This window comes from Alexandromys fortis, unplaced genomic scaffold (assembly GCF_014885135.2).
Source record: "Alexandromys fortis isolate MF-2015 unplaced genomic scaffold, M_Fortis_MF-2015_v1.1 scaffold_163, whole genome shotgun sequence".
Lineage (NCBI taxonomy): Eukaryota > Metazoa > Chordata > Mammalia > Rodentia > Cricetidae > Alexandromys > Alexandromys fortis.
In genome coordinates this window covers 2,782,526-2,800,946 of record NW_026068085.1, presented here as the reverse complement: position 1 = coordinate 2,800,946, position 18,421 = coordinate 2,782,526, and the positions used below count along the sequence as shown (strand labels likewise).

General features: G+C 40.7%; 1 protein-coding gene across 1 annotated transcript in view; it reads left to right on the top strand.

Annotated features, from left to right (window-relative positions):
- The window catches only part of Ell2 (elongation factor for RNA polymerase II 2), a 61,195-nt gene that overhangs the window by 26,641 nt on the left and 16,133 nt on the right, over positions 1–18,421 (top strand). Inside the window, exons 3-4 of the mRNA XM_050122177.1 lie at positions 8,697–8,818; positions 13,413–13,576. Of these exons, the coding sequence (XP_049978134.1) occupies positions 8,697–8,818; positions 13,413–13,576 (286 nt within the window). The remainder of the gene's footprint in view (positions 1–8,696; positions 8,819–13,412; positions 13,577–18,421) is intronic.

Below are 18,421 nucleotides of genomic sequence, written 5' to 3'. Positions count from 1 at the left end.
TGTGATCTGCCGTATGATAAACACTGTAGTGTGTTTAGCAGTGTGGTCTGCCGCATGATAAACACTGTAGTGTGTTTATTTATTTATTTTTTCTTTTTTGTCTTTTCAAGACAGCGTTTTCTCAGTAGCTTTTGGTTCCTGTCCTGGAACTAGCTCTTGTAGACCAGGCTGGCCTCGAACTCACAGAGATCTGCCTGCCTCTGCCTCCCGAATGCTGGGATTAAAGGCGTGTGCCACCACCGCCTGGCTGTAGTGTCTTTAGATGCTATGAAGTATCACCAGATGTTTGTCAGTCCCCATCTGATAATACCAGAAGGGGTGGTTTTGAATTCTTTGCAATTTTAAATTCTGCATGTTCCTCCAAACAGTGGGGATAATCTTTATGTTCATAATGTAAGAGATCTTTGAGATAATTACCCTATTTCAGTAATTGTAAAAATAATTATAGTGCTTATGTAACCGTTGACATAGTATGCTGTTTTGACATTTCTGCATACCATTGTTTATAGTCCTAATAATTTAACATGCTTGGGTCTCTACACTCTCCTTTGATGGCTGTCTCCTCTAAAGGAACATTACAAACTTAGAAAGCTAGTGATCTCCTCCCTCCCACATGGCTGCGCACTGTAGGAATTGGGTGAGTTACTGGCTATTGATGAAGAGGTAAAATGATTTACTACTTCATACAACACTGTTGTCCTGCCACACCCCGCTAGAAGTATGCCCCTATCCAGAGGATAATCACCTAAGTGTTTCATAGCCTGCTTTGTCCACGTGCAGTACTGCTCTGCTGCTGATGTGTGAGAATGCCTTTCTCTTCTGTGTGGAGACATCAGCATACCTTGACTGTCCCAATAGGCCAGTCATACCCTCCGTCAACATCTTTTAATCCTTTGTTTCTTACAGTCTTAAATGAACTTATCTGGAGGTTTGACAGGTTCTCTTGCTTCCATCTTCTATAGGGCTTGCTAAGTCTCTTTAGGAATCAGGACTCTAATCTCTCATTTAGTACTTGATGTTCTGTATCCATAGCTGTGAAATCAAAAATAGTTCTTAATCCTTCATAGGTTTAATATGTGGTTTTGAATCATGAAAATTAAATAGAAATACATCTTGTAAAATTATGTATCTATTATTTTCGGAGCAGGTATTTGGAGAAAGATCTATAAAAATTCAAATACTAGCAGGCTTCATCTGTAGGATTATGTTTTGATACATGAAGCATGAAAAAACAAAAAATGAAGGCCAACTGGTCAACCTCAGAAATATATATTAAAATACTAATAATAACTGAACAACTAGTTGACCTCATTCTTTTACATTTACTTTTTTAAAAATTTAAAAGGCCAGAAGGTCAGCCTGCTTCTAGGAGTTAAGTCAGGAGGAAAAAGAGTGGCAGTAGAGGCAGGAGAGTAAGGACAACCAACTCCATTACACAGCCGGGAGGATGGGCGCCAGAGTCAAAGACATGTCCCACCATGCGCATTTATTAAAAAATAAGTTTAGATTTTTTTTTAAAAATCTAAATAGCTTTAAAAAGAAAAAGTCTTGCTATTGAGAGTGGAACACAGAATTAAGAGCTAGCCACCCCTCCACTTCAATTTGGAAATATTCTTCTTCAAGCCCAGTGTTGTTTATATTAGTCAGCATACAAGTTTTCGTGGTGATGTTGATTGAATTGAACTGAAACCATGCATTTTGCAAAATCTCAGGCCAACGCCAGCCTTTCTGTTGATCTTGAGGGCAGCTCCCACCTGTCAAGTCCCAGTCTCTCCACTAGATTTACACCACCGCTGGTGACTGCCAGGCATAAACCCGAGGTCCGCCAGTATTTGCCTGCAGTTCCTCCTGGCAGGGCTGGTGTGGCTTCCCTCAGGGCCCCAGGAGAACAGGAAGACAGGAGACCTGAGGGGATTTGGATCACATGTAACTTTTTTTTCCTTGTAGAATTCAGATTTGAGCTTTGTTTAAACAAACCATCTTTTCAAAAGACCAATTTCTGCCTTATAATTGACCAGGAGGATGCCTCGTTTGAGAAGTGTTTAGTCTCTCCCTGAGTCCTTTAAGATGCAGTGTGTTTTTAAGAGGTTGAGGAGTGTTTTCGAATGGAATTTGGTGAGGCCAGAGTTTCTGCATTTTAGTAAAGATGAACTACACTTTGTATTAAAAGACAAGCGTGCAATATAAATTTGAACACCACAAACCCAAGAAGCCACTTCCCCCCAGGTTTTGGGGCTAAACATAGCAGAAGAGGTTAAAAACTTCCTCCTCCTGACATTGGTGCCTCACAGCAGGCAGCTCTACCCTCCCTCTGTGGCGTCTCTGGAGCATCCTGGTTTTCCAAAGACCCTTAAGGGAGCTATTTCAAATTCATTTGTGATTTTTTTTTTTAAATCGCTGGCATTTTTTTTTTCAGATAAATCCTGCAAGTATTTATGAGGCATCTACAATGTCCCAAACATAAGTAAAATGGATAAGACCATGGCCCTTGCTTCTAAACAACTCAGTCTGTTGAGACAGATATAAACCAGTACTCAGTATTCAGCTTAGTAAAGACAGCAGGAAAGGGTGAGGAGACTGTGGGAACCCAGGAAAGGAGCAACTGAGCCCACCTCCCACAGAAAGCAAGGCTCCCTAAGGAGAAAAGGACCTGCACTGAGTCCTAAGTAAGAGAAATGTTGCCACAAGGTAAACAAGAAGTAGGGATGGAGCCCAGTGCTTTCTGGTTAGCAGTACTGCCTCTGAGAGTAAGGCCCAGTCCCGCTGGGTGTCTCCCACTTGTGCGGGGGGGGGGGGGTTGGCAGGATGGAAAACATCAGTACTGTGCTTTGTGGACTGCTGTGTTCAGACTGGCATATGAGAATAGTTTTGATTTAAAAACTTAGCGATGTAGGGGGAAAGAGCTGAATGATTTAAGGATGGCATTGGAAAGGGATCAAAATAGAAGCTGAAAGACATGTCAGAAGCACAAGAGGATTTGAACCAAAGCAGGGGAGATAGCTGAGAGCACACACTTGAGGAATCATCGGGGAGGAGGAGTAGAACGTGTAGAACATGAAGGGTGTCTGAGGAGAGGAGTGGAGGCTGAGTCGTCAAGATAACAGTGGCCTCAGTATCTACAGAGACGATTCAGGGATGTGAAGATACTTCCGTTCTCTTCGATGTCGGCATCAATCCTCTGTAATGTTTTTAGATGTTTAAGGTGATTTCTAAAAGAGCGGTGAGAGTGCTGAGCTAACTGCTGGGGGTTTGGAGTTCTTGCCTTCCGGCTCTTCATGTAGAGTCCAGCCATGACTACTGCATTTTGAACAAAGAACTCACTCAGATTTTTCCCATGGTTCTCTCACTTTTCTTTCAAAAGCTGCTTTAGTATTTGGCTCTAATTTCTATTCATTTTTAAATAAAATGTTTTATTCTCTCATGCACCTTAGGCCACACAGCTTTACCCTGGTGTGCCTCCAAGATCTATTATTTGCATCTTTTCCCTGACAATAACTGCCTACCCTACCCCACCCCAGTTTTTCCTGGAAATGCCCAGCGACTAACCAACTTACTCCTAACCACCTGGTGTCTTCTAAGTAATTTTAGCCATGATGCTGCAAAGTGAGTCATAACAGAACTGGTGTTGAAGCCCTTTTTAGTTGGTGAAACCAACAATGGTTAGTTGTATTTAAGATATATGCCCAGCTTGTATGTGGGTTCTGATCATCACTTTTAAGATTAAAAAAAATTGATGGAAGGAAAGAAAAGGAAGTGATCAGATGTTCATATGTATGCACACATTGAAGTGGTTCCATTCTTCCAGACAGAAGACCATGTCATTTAGTTCTCCTTCTCATTCCTCACAGTTCTTATGTCTAGGAGTCCTGCTGCCCTCTGTTGCTCCCTGTCTCCCACTCCTCGCCACCACCATCACACTAATAGATGTCTATACATAGACACAATGGCAGAGATCTTAGTTTTATTCAGCAGCATGCCATAGAAATTTAAACAGTACCCAACGTAGTAGCCCTCACTGAGTACTTGTGGAATAGATTAATGAAACTATAGTTCTACAAATAATACGAGTTGTAAATACTACCATTAATCAGTGTTTCCCCTACAGTGGTGACAGCCTGTAAAGAACACATTAGAGGTGTGAGAGTGTTAGGCTAGGAATCACCCAGTTTGAGGCTGCTGCCCTTTTGAAAGGGTTTGCTGGCTTGAGGTGAAGTGTGCGGAGACTAGAAGAGAATGCTGTTATCTCTTCTATTTCCCTTCCTTAGCAGACATCTTGCTAAGGATTAAATCAAAGAAGCAAATGGATTTATATTATCTTGAATTTTTTTATGTTTATTGCTACTTGATATACTTTTGGGGAGAATTTCCAGGATTTTTCTTTGTGCTGGCTGCATTTGACATTTTCCACTACCCTCATCAACAAAGTGTCTGTCATGAGCTTTCAGATGGCTCTGGCGTGTGTTAGACTCTCTCCAGCCCCTGCCTTAGTTTTTCCTTGTCTTTCTAGACTTCGTTTTTGTCTGCTGTCATAAATGGGTACCTCTACTTCCTATTTTTCTGCCCCACATTGGTTTGTACATCTGGGTTGTTCTGAGGCCATTTCTTTACTTCCCTAAACCTATTGTGTTGGGCCTAGAGTGAGAACAGAAACCCTCATCGGAGCTGTGGCTTTCAGGTTGAGGTTTCTGTTTTCTGTCCCGATTCTGCACCAGTACTGTGGGACCTGTATTGTGCATGCAAAAGACATCTCTAAACTATCTTCTATGTTATTAGGAAATCAGAGTCAATAAAAGTCCGGGAAGAGTTTGAAAGCAACAGCGAATTCTAATGCTTACATGCTTCCAGCAAGTTTCACCTGTATTTAAGCTTGGTGTTCAGTCTCGACACTGTAGAGCGGAGTGGTAAGCAGAGCAGTCAGATGGTACTAAGAGACATGCTGACTTCCCGAGGTACTGGGGGATTGGAAGAGGTAGACTTCCAGGTCACACTAATTGGTTCAAAACAACTACAGCCAGCATAGTCTTTTTGTTTAACTTGGCATTTCCCAAACTTATTTGAAGATAGAAGCCCCCCCCCTTTTTTTTTTTTTTTTTTGATTTTCGAGACAGGGTTTCTCCATAGCTTTTTGGTTCCTGTCCTGGAACTAGCTCTTGTAGACCAGGCTGGCCTCGAACTCACAGAGATCCACCTGCCTCTGCCTCCCGAGTGCTGGGATTAAAGGCGTGCGCCACTACTGCCCAGACACCCCCTTTTAAATAAAACGTTCCAGCATATTTTGGAAGCTCTGGTGCAAAGAGAGCAGACACCAGTTCTAGTTCTGCTTGAGACACTGATCGACATTTTTACTGACTTAGCAAATACTGCTTTGTGCTCTGCACCACGTAAGATGCTGGCAGTGCGTTCACAAGCACGCAAAGGCATCTTTCTTTGAGCAGCTTATATTCTAGTGGAGGAAGAAATGCCGTAAACATAAAAAATATGTTAATATCACCAGTTAATGAGTGTTTCAGACAGCAATGAAGCAGAGAAAGTGGTCTGAGAGTATAGGGGTGGTGATTTTAAATATGAATATAACTTCAAACAGCTCACTGATCCTCTTTGTCTCTAATTTATATAATGAAGACATTTGAAAAAATGACCTGGGCTCCCCTGGTCCTGTGATTCAGTTTCAACCCCAAGAACTGCCATATCAAACTGGCACTGCTGGGTCACAAATGTCTCATCGATCATTTATATCACTGTAGCAGAAAAGGTTAGGATGCTCATATGATTACTGTCAAAGAACAGCACTGCCATTTAAGACTTTTGTAATATCCACAAAATAAAACATTTAATTAAATGGAAAGGCCTTACTGTTTTTGTTTTAATCTAGCATATACTTTGATCCCATATGGAGTGGAAAGTATTTTACTTAACCATGGGGAACCTCTGCAGCACAGGTGTCAACTGCTGATAAGCAAATATCCATGTGCATGTGTGCAGTGTGTGCAATGTGTGCACTGTGCAGTGTGTGCATGTGTGCAATGTGTGCGTGTGTGCATGTGTGCAGTGTGTGCACGCGCTTCTGCCCTGGGTCCTTGAGGGAGCAAGTTTGTGAGTGATGTTGAAATGACCTTTTAACAGTACTCCATTGCCGCATGTCTGAGCCTGTATCTGAATAATTAGAGCCTTGACTTAACACACCATGGTATACAGTGCCTATGTTAATTATGAATGTCTGAAAGTTTCCTGGAACATGTTCTTCATAGCTTTTTATTAAAGACAGACTGCAGTTGGGAAGGAAGGTTGTGGATTGTGGACCTAAGTCTTTGATGTTTAGTCTCTTGTTTTTGGAATGAAAAGTAATAACTACTTTTGCAATTATCTGGATATGGTGATACATTTCTATACCCTTAATTCTAAATAAGAAACTGAAATTATGCAATCATTAATACTTTCTAATAGTATTTATTCTCAAGGGAGAAATTAGATGCAGTTTATTTATATAAGTATCTAAGTGTGCCCTCAAGAATGAAATGACTATACAGGGCATCACTTAGGTCTACAACTGGCAAGTTTGTATAGCACCATAGCCCCTGAGCAGAAAAACTGACATACTGGAAATGGCAGGCTATATATGACAATTAGAGCTGGTGAGGGAACAAAAGACTAAACTGGGAGGATTCAGTGAAGGCCCTATCTGGGGTAGGTCTGAGACCTTCTCTAATTCAGAGCCATTACAGAGAGGTAGAATCGCAGCAGAACTGAGAATATGCTCTATTCCCCTGTGCCAGGGACCTTGTCCCATTGTTTATATGGATAGCACTTTATTTTCACTTTCTTAGGAACCAGCCTTCAAATTGGTGGTACCCAGGAAGCAGCGTGGTGTGGAGAGAGCATGTACTGCTTTTCATAGACTTTAGGGTCAACCTTGAGGACTGGCTAACTAACTACCATGGGAAATCAGTTCTGGGGCCTAATTTAGAAGCAATCTAGCAAGAATATCCTTGGTGAGAGAGAAGCTTCTCAATTTTAATTTTAAGTATTTTAAGCTTTTCCTCTAGTCAGGGGAATGTCTTTAAGGACTCATGATCTATTTGAAACTTTTAGCTGATTACCTTAAGTTTTGTAACTTCCAATTAGAGAAAGAAAAGGAAAAAGTGTGCATAAGCCATATTTAAGAATATCTAGTTATTCTTTGGCTCATATGTTCTTGCTTATCTTTCCTGCTCTTCAGTTGTCTCATTGGAAGTTATAATTGAAATAAGGGCTCAAATAGTAAAGTGATTCCTTTCATTTGAAATAGATACTTTATTTCTTTAAAAGCTTAATTTTCTCTTCTATTTAGAAATCGATGGACTCTGAATTCCAATTTCTCTTTAAAGACGTCCACTTACCTGTTTCTAACCAAAGTTTCTGTATGGCCTTTGACTTCTTAGTCTGGCCAATTCTTTGTTGCTGAGGCTGTGCACTGTAGGGTTTTGTCAATATCTCTGACTTCCCATTAGGTGCCAGAAATATCTTCCCAGATCTCTTAGAGGAATGGCTAAATCACCGCTTGTTCCATTTGAACCTGTGTGCAATAAATTTCAAACCCTTCTGTGAAGGCATGGAGCCAGTTATACAAACGTATTTTTCATTGTGATTCTTTCCTATTCTGGTCATGATCATAATATGAAAGTCTCTTATATCTACCTTAGAACAAACCTGAACATGTTGAGTAGTGTGCACAGTGATTAATTCATGCAAAATATTTTTGTGATTGGATTCTCCAATTTGAGATAATAGCACACACACACACGCACGTACACATGCATATGCAAAAGTTAATGTTTTTTAAAAGATGTAGAGCTACACTATGTTTATTAGATATCTGAGCTAAAGGTGTAAGTTAGCTAAAACTTTTTGGTGAAAGAGTAGTGTATATTAAATAGAATTGGTAGAAGATTCTAATTCCTTGACACAAATTTACTGAGCTCCTACTATATACAGGAAGTATTATCTGATTCAGACACTGGGTATCAGAAGGAATCCTTACTAATAGGTGTTCTGTTCTCATCTCGCAGGGAAACAAGAACTTGAGCAAGGCCTCAGAAAAAACCTGGCCAAATGTTTATCTATAACCCCATCACTTGGGAGGGTAGAAGCAGGAAGGTGAGGGACTCAAAGCCTGTTTCAATTTATATGAGTTGAAGACCAGCCTGGCTACTTGAGACCCTATCTCAAAAACAAATAGAAAGAAAACCATGTCTGCCCATTTGAAAGTTGCTGCCCAGGACTCAGTCTGGGCAGGACTTACAATATGACCTCTGTGGACTGTTGACCCAATTGTATACACATGAGATTGAATGAAGGAATCATGGGACATCAAGACATGCTCCAAGCTGTCTGAACTTTTGCCTGTGCTGCTAGTTATTCTTCAAAGGTACTATTCAAAAAAGTAAGAACTAAAGATATTAAGTGTGTATTAAGACAGCAAAAGATTAGATTGACCATTTAGAAGCTGTTAGGCAGGCTCATATCTGAACAGGAGTGATATTTTTACCCACATGTAAGGGCAGAAATGAAGCAAGATCGTGCTGAGTTACAGGCATGTCTGTCAGGTTGCTTGAACTATTTGGTCATTTAAATGCTATAGAAATGGATGATTCACTTGGACAACCAGCAAGGTAGAATTTCATAAGCACTGAAGCGTTTCTCTCTTTCCCACCTTTTAGCTTGTCAAAATTCCCAAAAATGAGCCCCTCAGTGAAGTCCACAACTTTAACTTCTACCTGTCCAACGTGGGGAAAGATAACCCTCAGGGCAGCTTTGACTGCATCCAGCAAACACTCTCCAGGTAAGTACTATCCAGGACATGCTGCAGGGGCCACTTCCCAGTTCAGATGCTTACTTTTTAATCAACTAGTCCCTTGATGTTTATTGATTTGAATTATACAACTCATTTATTTAAACATATTCACCATCTGTCATATACTAGAACTTGTGTGTGTCACTGGAGTATAATCACAAAGTTATAGAATTCAAAAGTATTATAAAATGAGTTTTTAAATTAAAATCAGTTTTGAAGATTTTTTAAAATGATAATTGTATTTAAGTAAGGCTATCTCATATTGTACCCAAGAATTTTTGTAATGATAAGGAAGAAAAATATGTGTCCTGCACGTCTTCTTCCTATGCCTCTGCTCTATCAAGTCTTGCCTTGAGAGTTTTCTTCTCATTTTATTGCACAGCCTGCTGGACACCTGACATTCATTCCAACAAAAATATAAGAAAAAAAATTAAGATAAAATAAAAGAAGAATAAAAGAGTAGACACCTCCCTGGGTGCCATTACTCCCTCACCTACTTTGACTTAGAAAACTATGAGCCATTTGCTGTGTTTGTTTGTGGAAAGTGGGAACCCTTGAGCAGGAATTTGCATTCTGCCCCATGAAGATGAAAGGTTGTTGGTATCTGTCCCCCAGTGTATGGCTTTGACTCTGGAGCACAATACTAACACCAGTCCATGTCTGTGACTCATCTGCATATGGTGCTTGAATCTGTAGGAGCCACTGTGAGAAGGAAGGCTGAAAGAGCCAAGACACCTTCCTGAAAGCTCCCAGTTGCTCTTCCCATCTGACTTAAACTGCCCGTGTTTAAGTGTTGCTTTAAAATAAAACTTTTGGTATGAACTGCATCCATTATAGGTTATATAGCCTTTTATATTATGTTCACTTCCATATCTACTGGTTACCTGTGGTTGTGATATTCAGTTTTCAAAATTACTTTAATAAAGCTTAAAATTTCATTGTTTACGCTCACTAACATTTTACGGTCTCAAAACGTACATGTGGTCACCACAGTTACTACATCACAGATAGAGGATATTTCTACCACTGCAGGAAACTCCTGGATAGCACTACAGTAGACTGTAGAAACACCAGCTTTCGGGGTCTGATCTAACAGATGACCTGTCCATAGTTATATAAATGTGTTAACTTGTGGCTGGGCAAAAAGAGAACTGAAGGACTTGAGTTGAACTCTATGCCCTGAGGAACCACATGAAAAAGTTGTTCTTCCTTCAAAACCATGTCACATCATAGTCCTATGTTCTATCATAAAGTATGTGTATTTGACTAAGTGTGTGGAAGTGCTGTTGGCAAGCCTGGAACCTCAGCTTTGTTTCCAGAACTCAGAGTGAAAGGAGAGGCTGACTCCCGAAGTTCTTCTCTGACTGCACACGCTAGTGCACGCGCGTGCGCACACACACACACACACACACACACTATGGCACGCACACACTCACATGTGCACCCACATACAAAATAAAAGTTTTAATGTAAAGCATACTTAAATAAGTAATATGGTTTTATCCTTACATAACATAGACACCGTGTATTTATTTGTATTGTACTTACTTATAAATTTAAGAAATTTAAGAAAAACTTACGGTTAGTTATATATAAAACTGGCCATGATGCGGAAGAATGGTGAGAAAATTCAGACAATTACGTTAGTGTCTTTTCCACCAGAAAACAAAAGCTCTAAAAACTTTTTTGGTTCTCAGCCAGGTGTGGTGGCACACACCTTTAATCCCATCACTTAGAAGCAGAGGCAAGCGGATCTCTTTGAGCTCCCGGACAGCCAGGGCTATGTAGAAAAACCCTGTCTTTAAAACTTTTAATTCTCAGTCATCTGCTCCATCCTTTCTAGTCTTGATTGGTAACGCCATGTCTTCCAAGGCCTAGACTTCCTCAGACACGCTGGCTACACCTTCAAAACTTTTCTCACTTGGAAGATGGAGGAAATTTCAAGTCAAAAATTACCTTTCAAAGCCTCCTTAAATGTACTTATGCACAAGCTTATTGAAAATGTGCAGCTAAAGACATACAGTGATGTCTACTCAAGTGTGGGAAACAGTGATCCCAACCGAAGAGAAACAACCTTACAGGCGAGCTGAAATCCTCTCAGTAACCAAGCTAAGAGAGGCACAAGGAAAGAACTCTGTGGAGTGAAGCTGTCGTCCTCCACAGAGGAGCACTGCTTAAGATCTCTAGGTCATCATAACTGACATGAGTTCAGCTTATTCTCACTTTGTGTGTGTTCCTTCCTAAGAAGTAGGGGGAGATATGCTAAAACTCAGACTCTTTTTTTCTCTCTTCTGGGAGTTAAACCTCCTTCCTGGTCCTCTTTGATTGGTTTATATCAGTATTCAAAGATACTCAAGTCTCCTTGTTTAACAAGAAACAGGAACAGCTTTCATGCACCTGTCCACCGAGAGCCTGGCTTCAGCCCCCGCCACCTCACACCAACTCCTCCCTCAAATGCGCTGTGCCCTCCCTTGTCCTAAACAGCGCTTTATAACTCTCAGCGCTGGGCCGCCATCACTGCTGTCACAAAGTCGCTGTCCTAGTGGCTGCTACAGGGCAGATTGCTTCCTGAATCCTTGGCAACATTGTCATTCTTTTCTTCCTCTTCATGTTAATTGCTGTCTCCTAAGACTCTTGTTTCTTCAAAGTCTTCCACACCTACCTCTTAACCTGCCCTTTTTGAATGCAGTAGGTGGGTCCTTACAGTGACCTGAACACTGTCTGTTAGGGGAGGATGTTTGTTCATTCTCAGCTATCAAGACAATGAAGTAATCACTCAGAAACTATATTATTTGCAATACTGTTTGGCCAGTAGCTTAAGCATATTTCTAGCTAGCTCTTATAGCCTAAACTAACCCATCTCCATTAATCTGTGCATCACCACAACATTGTAGCCTACTGGCAAAGTTTTGGCAGGCTCCAGCAGCGGCTGCATGGCTTCTCTCTGACTCCGCCTACTCGCTCTTTCAGCCTGGCTTTACTCTGTTAAGCCATTGGCCAAAAGCAGCTTCTTTATTAGCCAATGGCAAGAAAGCATATTCACAGCATACTTCATCTCCCACATCAGCTATCTTTATTTTGTTTTTTTCCCTCTTCCTTCCATGTCTGTCACTGTTCAAATCCTATCAGTTCTGCCTCCCCCACATCTCTGACTACTCTGTTCAAAGTCCACTTCTGTGTCTAATCCTTTCGCGGATCTATCACCAGTGCATGTCTGGCTCATCTGCATAGTTAAAAACTGGTCTCCCATTGTTCACTCTTGCAGCCCAGCTCCTGCTTGGCTGTTCTCCATTACTGTGGTCTTCCTATGACATAAATGAGCTATTTTTCTGTTTTCAGTCTCTTATTCTCTTCAGATTCCATAACATGGCCCCAAAGCCCTGTGTGTTGCACTTTTCTATCCTCAGCTTCATGTCTATTGCAGTTTCTGTGTCTTATGCTCAGCCTGGGCCTGTACAAGGTGGTTATCCCTCTGGCACACTTTGCCCCTTCTCCCCTCTTGTTCAGGTGGCATTATGATCATCTGCTCAGATACCACTTCCTCTAGAAGGGCCAAGTGAAGTGTCCCTTCAGATAGTCCCCAACTCTTGCCTTTTGTCCCCTTTGCCTGTCTTTGTCACCTATTAGAGAAGCAGCTCCTTGAAGGAGGTACCATGTCTGCTTTGTCTTTGTCCTGGGTTTTGTTCTGCCCTACATTTATGAGATGAATTAACTATTTTCAAATAATAGTAGTTATAAAGAGAGTTTTTAGCAAAATTTACAAAATTTTAATCAACATTTTAATATCATAGCAAAGTTGTTTCCAGTATAGTTTGGAAGTAGAGAAGTAGGAGTGCTGACCCTCACTACATAGTTCCCATTTACTGTGAAGATGTATAGTATTTCTTTAAAATATTAGCTGTGGCTTTACCAAGATCTCTAAAATATGAGAATATAAACATTCTACATAACCATTACATTTACAAATTCACATTGCTGGTTTTAGGGTTGCAGTGTCTTCACACTGTTCCGTGTCACTCTGACAAGTCATTTCGGAGTCGGGGACAATACCCAGGCTGCTCTGGTGTTTTGTCTTGATTTTTATGTTTCAACAAGAACCACTGATTTCTCAGTGTTTGCTATGTAGAAAAGTGATAAATATAGATTCTACAAATTTTAGCTATACTACTAATATGTTATTGGAAAGAAAAAGAATTGTTGTCCTTTGTAAAGCATGTACATTATGTTTTCTCTAAAAAAGGTTTTGAGTGTTTCTCATGTCTGTAGCAAGAAAGTTGTGAAAACAGTTGATGAAATGAAAGTAGAATTTCAGGCTCGCTAGACTGCTGCTCTTCGTTCTTCTGTGTTTAAAGGTGTGATTTGGTCTCCAGGAGCTCATTTTACCCATTTTGTTCATAATGTAAAATAAGTTAAATAAATAAATAAATAAGCATTTTAAATAATGCTATTTTAAAATTAGTATCAGTTATTTTAGGACTGCTAACTTATTTAAGCTACTGATTTTAGGTTTTAATAAAGTTCTTGTTTTCTTTATTGTGAAAATGATAGTCGTCTCTAACAAAGCCACTATCTCACTTGACAGCTCTGGAGCCTCCCAGCTCAATTGCCTGGGATTTATACAAGATAAAATTACAGTGTGTGCAACAAATGACTCCTATCAGATGACAAGAGAAAGAATGACCCAGGCAGAGGAGGAATCCCGTAATCGAAGCACCAAAGTTATCAAACCCGGTGGACCATATGTAGGTTTGTATGGACATATTTCTCCTTCACACTGGTTGACTGGACTAATTCAAGATGACTGTAGGTAAATACTGGTAATACTAAGGATGGAAACACAGAAACTAATTTTCAGTACATAAAAAAGTCATGTTTTTTCTTCAGGCTTCTGGTAAGTTGATGAACATATTGTAAAGTTTTATTACTTTTGTAATTCTTGAGCTTTCTGTTGTCTACTTATTATTTCATAATACTGGGGTCTGGTCATGATACCAAATGGGGTTGTGGCAGTGGTCTTTTGTGTTTTACATCGTTGGATGATCTAAGTTCAATGATGGACAGTGTGGTTCCTGATTGTACTTTTATAGAGCTATTTTTATAATCAAAATCTCTTAGACAAAAATAAGTTGATAGCCTCATTGTTGTAGATTCTGCTTGTGTTTTTACAGGATTATTATACAGTCCTGCATTTTTATTGTAAAAGTATAAAATGAGCTTATGGTGGAGTCACAGGCAAGCAGCAGGATGATGATTCTCTAGTCACAGTTGTGATCCTCTCAGCCTCATCTACCCGTTAACTAAGACCCTCTCCCACCCTGATTGTCTTTATCGTCAACTGATGGAAGGAAAGTAAGACCAGATCAGCCAGGGGTCTTGTGAGCAGGGATCAGTTCACAGTGAGGACAGATAGAGTGGAGATGGCCAGAAGTGATGAACAGATAGTAATTTGGAAATGTCAGTGTTTCCAAAAGCAATTTCCTTGCTGGTCCAGCTATGTTGCCTTTGGCTTTGAGAGACTCCACCAGTGCCTTTAATAAGTGTCTTTGGAACAAAGCCAATGCTCCTGGGACTTGGTGCTCAGCTTAGATACATTTAGTTTGGTTTAACAACAATTCCTGGCTTCCCCAGACATTTATACACACAGGACCCAGTACCCTGACTCGGACTGTTACCAACGATGAGACTTCTCCCTTCCCTTTCCTGTGGAGTGAAGTAACAGTCCGCAGCCTTCTTTCTTCTCCTTTCTCCTTATTAAATAACTTAATTAGCTGTCTGTGTTAATAACCTAAATCTCAAATTATTTTTAAGTCCATAAGATTTTTCCTCCGCTTAACATTTTTACTATAAAATGTGAATTATCTGTCACTATCTTTAAAGTGTTTGCTTTAATCTAATACCACCATTTTATAAACATTGAAGCAATTGTTGTAGGGACTCAAATCATCAAAATGATTTTCCCCTAATATAACTAGCTGGGAACCCAAAACCAGCAAAAACTACTATACTCGTCCTATGGTTGGTGCTTAGATGTCTCCTGTGTTCGTAATGAATGCTGTATGCTTTGATAGTGTGGAAAGTAAGTCAGTCCACTTAGAGTTTATGCAGCTAGCTTGTGCGGAGCGTAGGCTGGCTGGCTTTGGGGAATCTCACACCATAGTCCAGGGTATACTGGACTTTACTTATCAAACAGGCTGGCTTTGAACTTGCAAACCTCCTGCCTTGAGCTTTCAAGAGCTAGGGTTACAGGCATGGGCCCGCATATCTAGTTCATATGACAAACATTTCAACATCTGGAATCCCTCTAACTTTGTAATGGTACCAGGAATTTTAGAGCTTACAAGTTTTCTTATAGGGATTATAGTTTACATGTACTTTAGGGGTAACCTGCCTTATCAAACTTCAAGTAAACAAAATGCTTTTTCACTCCTCTCATCAGAGCCCTACCATTATCTCTGCCATCCTATGGTGTGTCCTCTTTATTCTTTTCTTCCCAGTTTTGTCCTCAGTTCCTTGACCACTCAACTGTCACTATATAGTGTTCTTCTCTGATCTTAAATCTTGTCATTAACCTCCTTGGGCATTTTCTCTGAGTCACATAACCCAGGCTCCTTTTAATTTTCCTTAGTATGGCCTGTGTCACAACCTTTAGTTATTCATATTGTAATATCTGGACTCCCTCCAGTTCCTCACCAAACAGAATTATTAGTCAAAGCCAGATCAACTCTGAAGACCCTATGGTCCCATTGGACTTTGTTTTGTTTACTTTTTGTTCTACCTGGATATGTTACATTCGAGCTTTTTATCGTCTGTTATTTACAACATGGTCCTTTCCTGCTGGGCAGCTCATTTGTATTTTCCTACTTTTTATAATACCTGGCTCATTCAGCTCTTTAAAGTGTTAGTCAATGATTTCCCTATGAAGTAGGTTATGCCTATCTCTCCATTTTACACATCAAGTTGTTGGGCTCAGAAAAAAATAATGATGATGATGATATAGGCATGTCCTCATGTACAAATTGTATTCTCGTTCTTAAACAGCAAGTTACCACTCAGCTTATAATTGACTGTACCATGTAAAATGACACCAGACACTCACCTCTGCCAACACAGGTACCTGCAGAACAAGGTTTCTTTCAGTGGTGTGAGCCTGGGTGGAGGCAGACGAGAGTCACGCTGGTCCTGCTGTGGTGTGGTGTGGCGCAGTGCCAGGCTCGGCCTCTGCCAGCTGAGCTAGGCCACACAAGCCATGCTTAAGGGATGAAGTCTGAACTGTTAGGATCTAGGGGTCATCTGCCTAGTTTCCTGGACTGTTAGCTTCTGAAACTTTCCAGTGGGGAACATAACAAATCCTGTTTGTCTGGAGAGGAACCGGGGATGCTTTTACTTAGACAACATGGTGACATCTTCTTTAGTAACACTTCATCTCTGCTCTTTATGTTTGTGTCAGTGATGAACATTAGCATATTTTTCATAAGGAAAAGTCAATAATCCCCACCTTTTGATGCCTACCTAATTTCTGGAATTTTGTTGAACTACCATTTTTGTATATTTTGATACTTACGCAGGTATATAAAATAGCCCAGCAGATCTAATATCTATGATTGTCTTCTCAATTTTCCACCTTCCTTATTTTTGATGATTTAGTATATCTGAGTATTAAATGGATGAACTAGAGATGTACTTGTAAGTGTAACAGTTGACTCAGATATAGTCCCAGATTAGCCGACTCTGTTGGTACCACTGTGCTGTATATAAAAGAGCCTGGGGAATTGATTAGCAGTTGGGTCTGGGAAGAGAATTAGGTTCTCCCACAGGTTTTATTAAAAAGGGCCTTTCTGAGGCAAATATTAAAAAAAAAATACAGCTGCCCTGCCTTCTTTGAACATCTTTCCTCTTTACTTTCTTTTTCTTTAGCATCACAATTCTGTTAGTATTTATATCATGAAGTTTTCATCTGTAGCCTCTCTTTCCTGAGTCTTGGAGCTCCTTCCTGATTGAGAGATTGGAGATTTGGATTGAGGTTTGGAGAGACAGAGGCAAGTGATGTTTAAATGTAATTCAGCACCAGTACTGTTGTGTTGTTCTTTCAATCATTTGAAAGAACGGTGATGTTGGTGTACTGGGAAGAGGCAGCAGCCCAGCACTAGGCCCCGGGTTGTCCTCTCACTCATCAGAATCCATTCTTGTAGCCACTTCATGCTGGTTTCCCTTTTTGGGCCTGTTAGCCTCCTTCGTTTTTCCTGTGCTTCCTTCTGGGAGGGTGAGAGGAAACCCAGCAACCCCTGGGAGCCATTTTGAGACCAAGGAGCTGAGGTAAATGAGGTAGAAAGGCGTGACAAGGGCCGCGTGACTTCTACGTGACATTGTGGTTGGGAAAGAAGTTAAGGGCTCGCTTTCTGCGGAAATTGGCAGGCAGGGCAGAAGTGTGGAATTTAGAGGATTTCCTAAATTTTCATGACATTGACCCTATTTTTCCCCAGAAATTTCTATTGAATGATCAAAGAATGTGATGTTAACGCTGCCACAGCTGAGAAATGATAGACCAAAGGGTTTGCGTTAGAGATTTGTATGTGTCTTCGAACTGGTAGTCTGCTATGTGGGAAAGTACAGCCTCTGGCCTCTGTGCTTGCTGGCGTTGGCAGTCTTAGCACTGACTCATTCTGCTGGTGGAAAGCAGCCACGGCCTTGCCCTCACAGAGCTTACAGCCCCACTTGAAACAACAGGAAAGCATTAGGCATTCGTTCATAAAGCCTTTCCCACGAAGAGGGACACGTAAGGCGATTTGGGTGTGACCACGGACCTGCCCACCTTGCTAAGTAAGCACTTCGCTATTTTGAGCATCCCCCACTGAAAACCCCAGATTTCTCAACTGTGAAACGGAGATAAGGCTTACCTTGAAGAAATCACTGGCTTGAAGCCCTTAGATACATAGCCTTTCTTTCACTAAACCATAATCGGTACATGATAAATATTAGTCTTTTTCCATCTGACCCAACTTTTTCTAAATTATAAAATATATAAAAAAAAAACAGCTTTAAATCGTCTCTTAAAACATTACGTGATTAGTTTTCCTTATCATGAGGCAATGCCCACGTAGTGTTGTGTTCCTTCATTGTGCAGTAATTTCATCTGAGACTTGCCATCACTTATGTTCAAATTGCAAAGAAGTTTCCCAGCCATGAGGTAGGGTGATATCTACGTTTTGTCTGGGCCCAGCCTGGACAGAAACACTAGTAAGCAGAGCTCCTGGACCCGATTTATCTGTGCACCCAGCTCATTAGAGTGGCTTTTACTTGTCTGTCATTTCTGCATTTCGGTGTTGCTCCTGGTGAAGTCACCCTAGATGATGTGTCACCCCAGTTCTCCCTCTCCAATAGGGAGTGGCCTTGGCCATCATGTAAAGAAGCTAAGAGATTCTACTTCAGAACTGTAAAAAAAGATCCATACTGCTTTCTGTCCCACTTGAGGCTGAGTGAGGTGCTCTGTTTGGATAGATTTGAGTACAGAGTCCTCGGGTCACTTCTGATATACACACATTCTCTAGAAGTTACCAACTGTTGAGGTCTTCTGTCCAAGCAGAAAGTGTTACT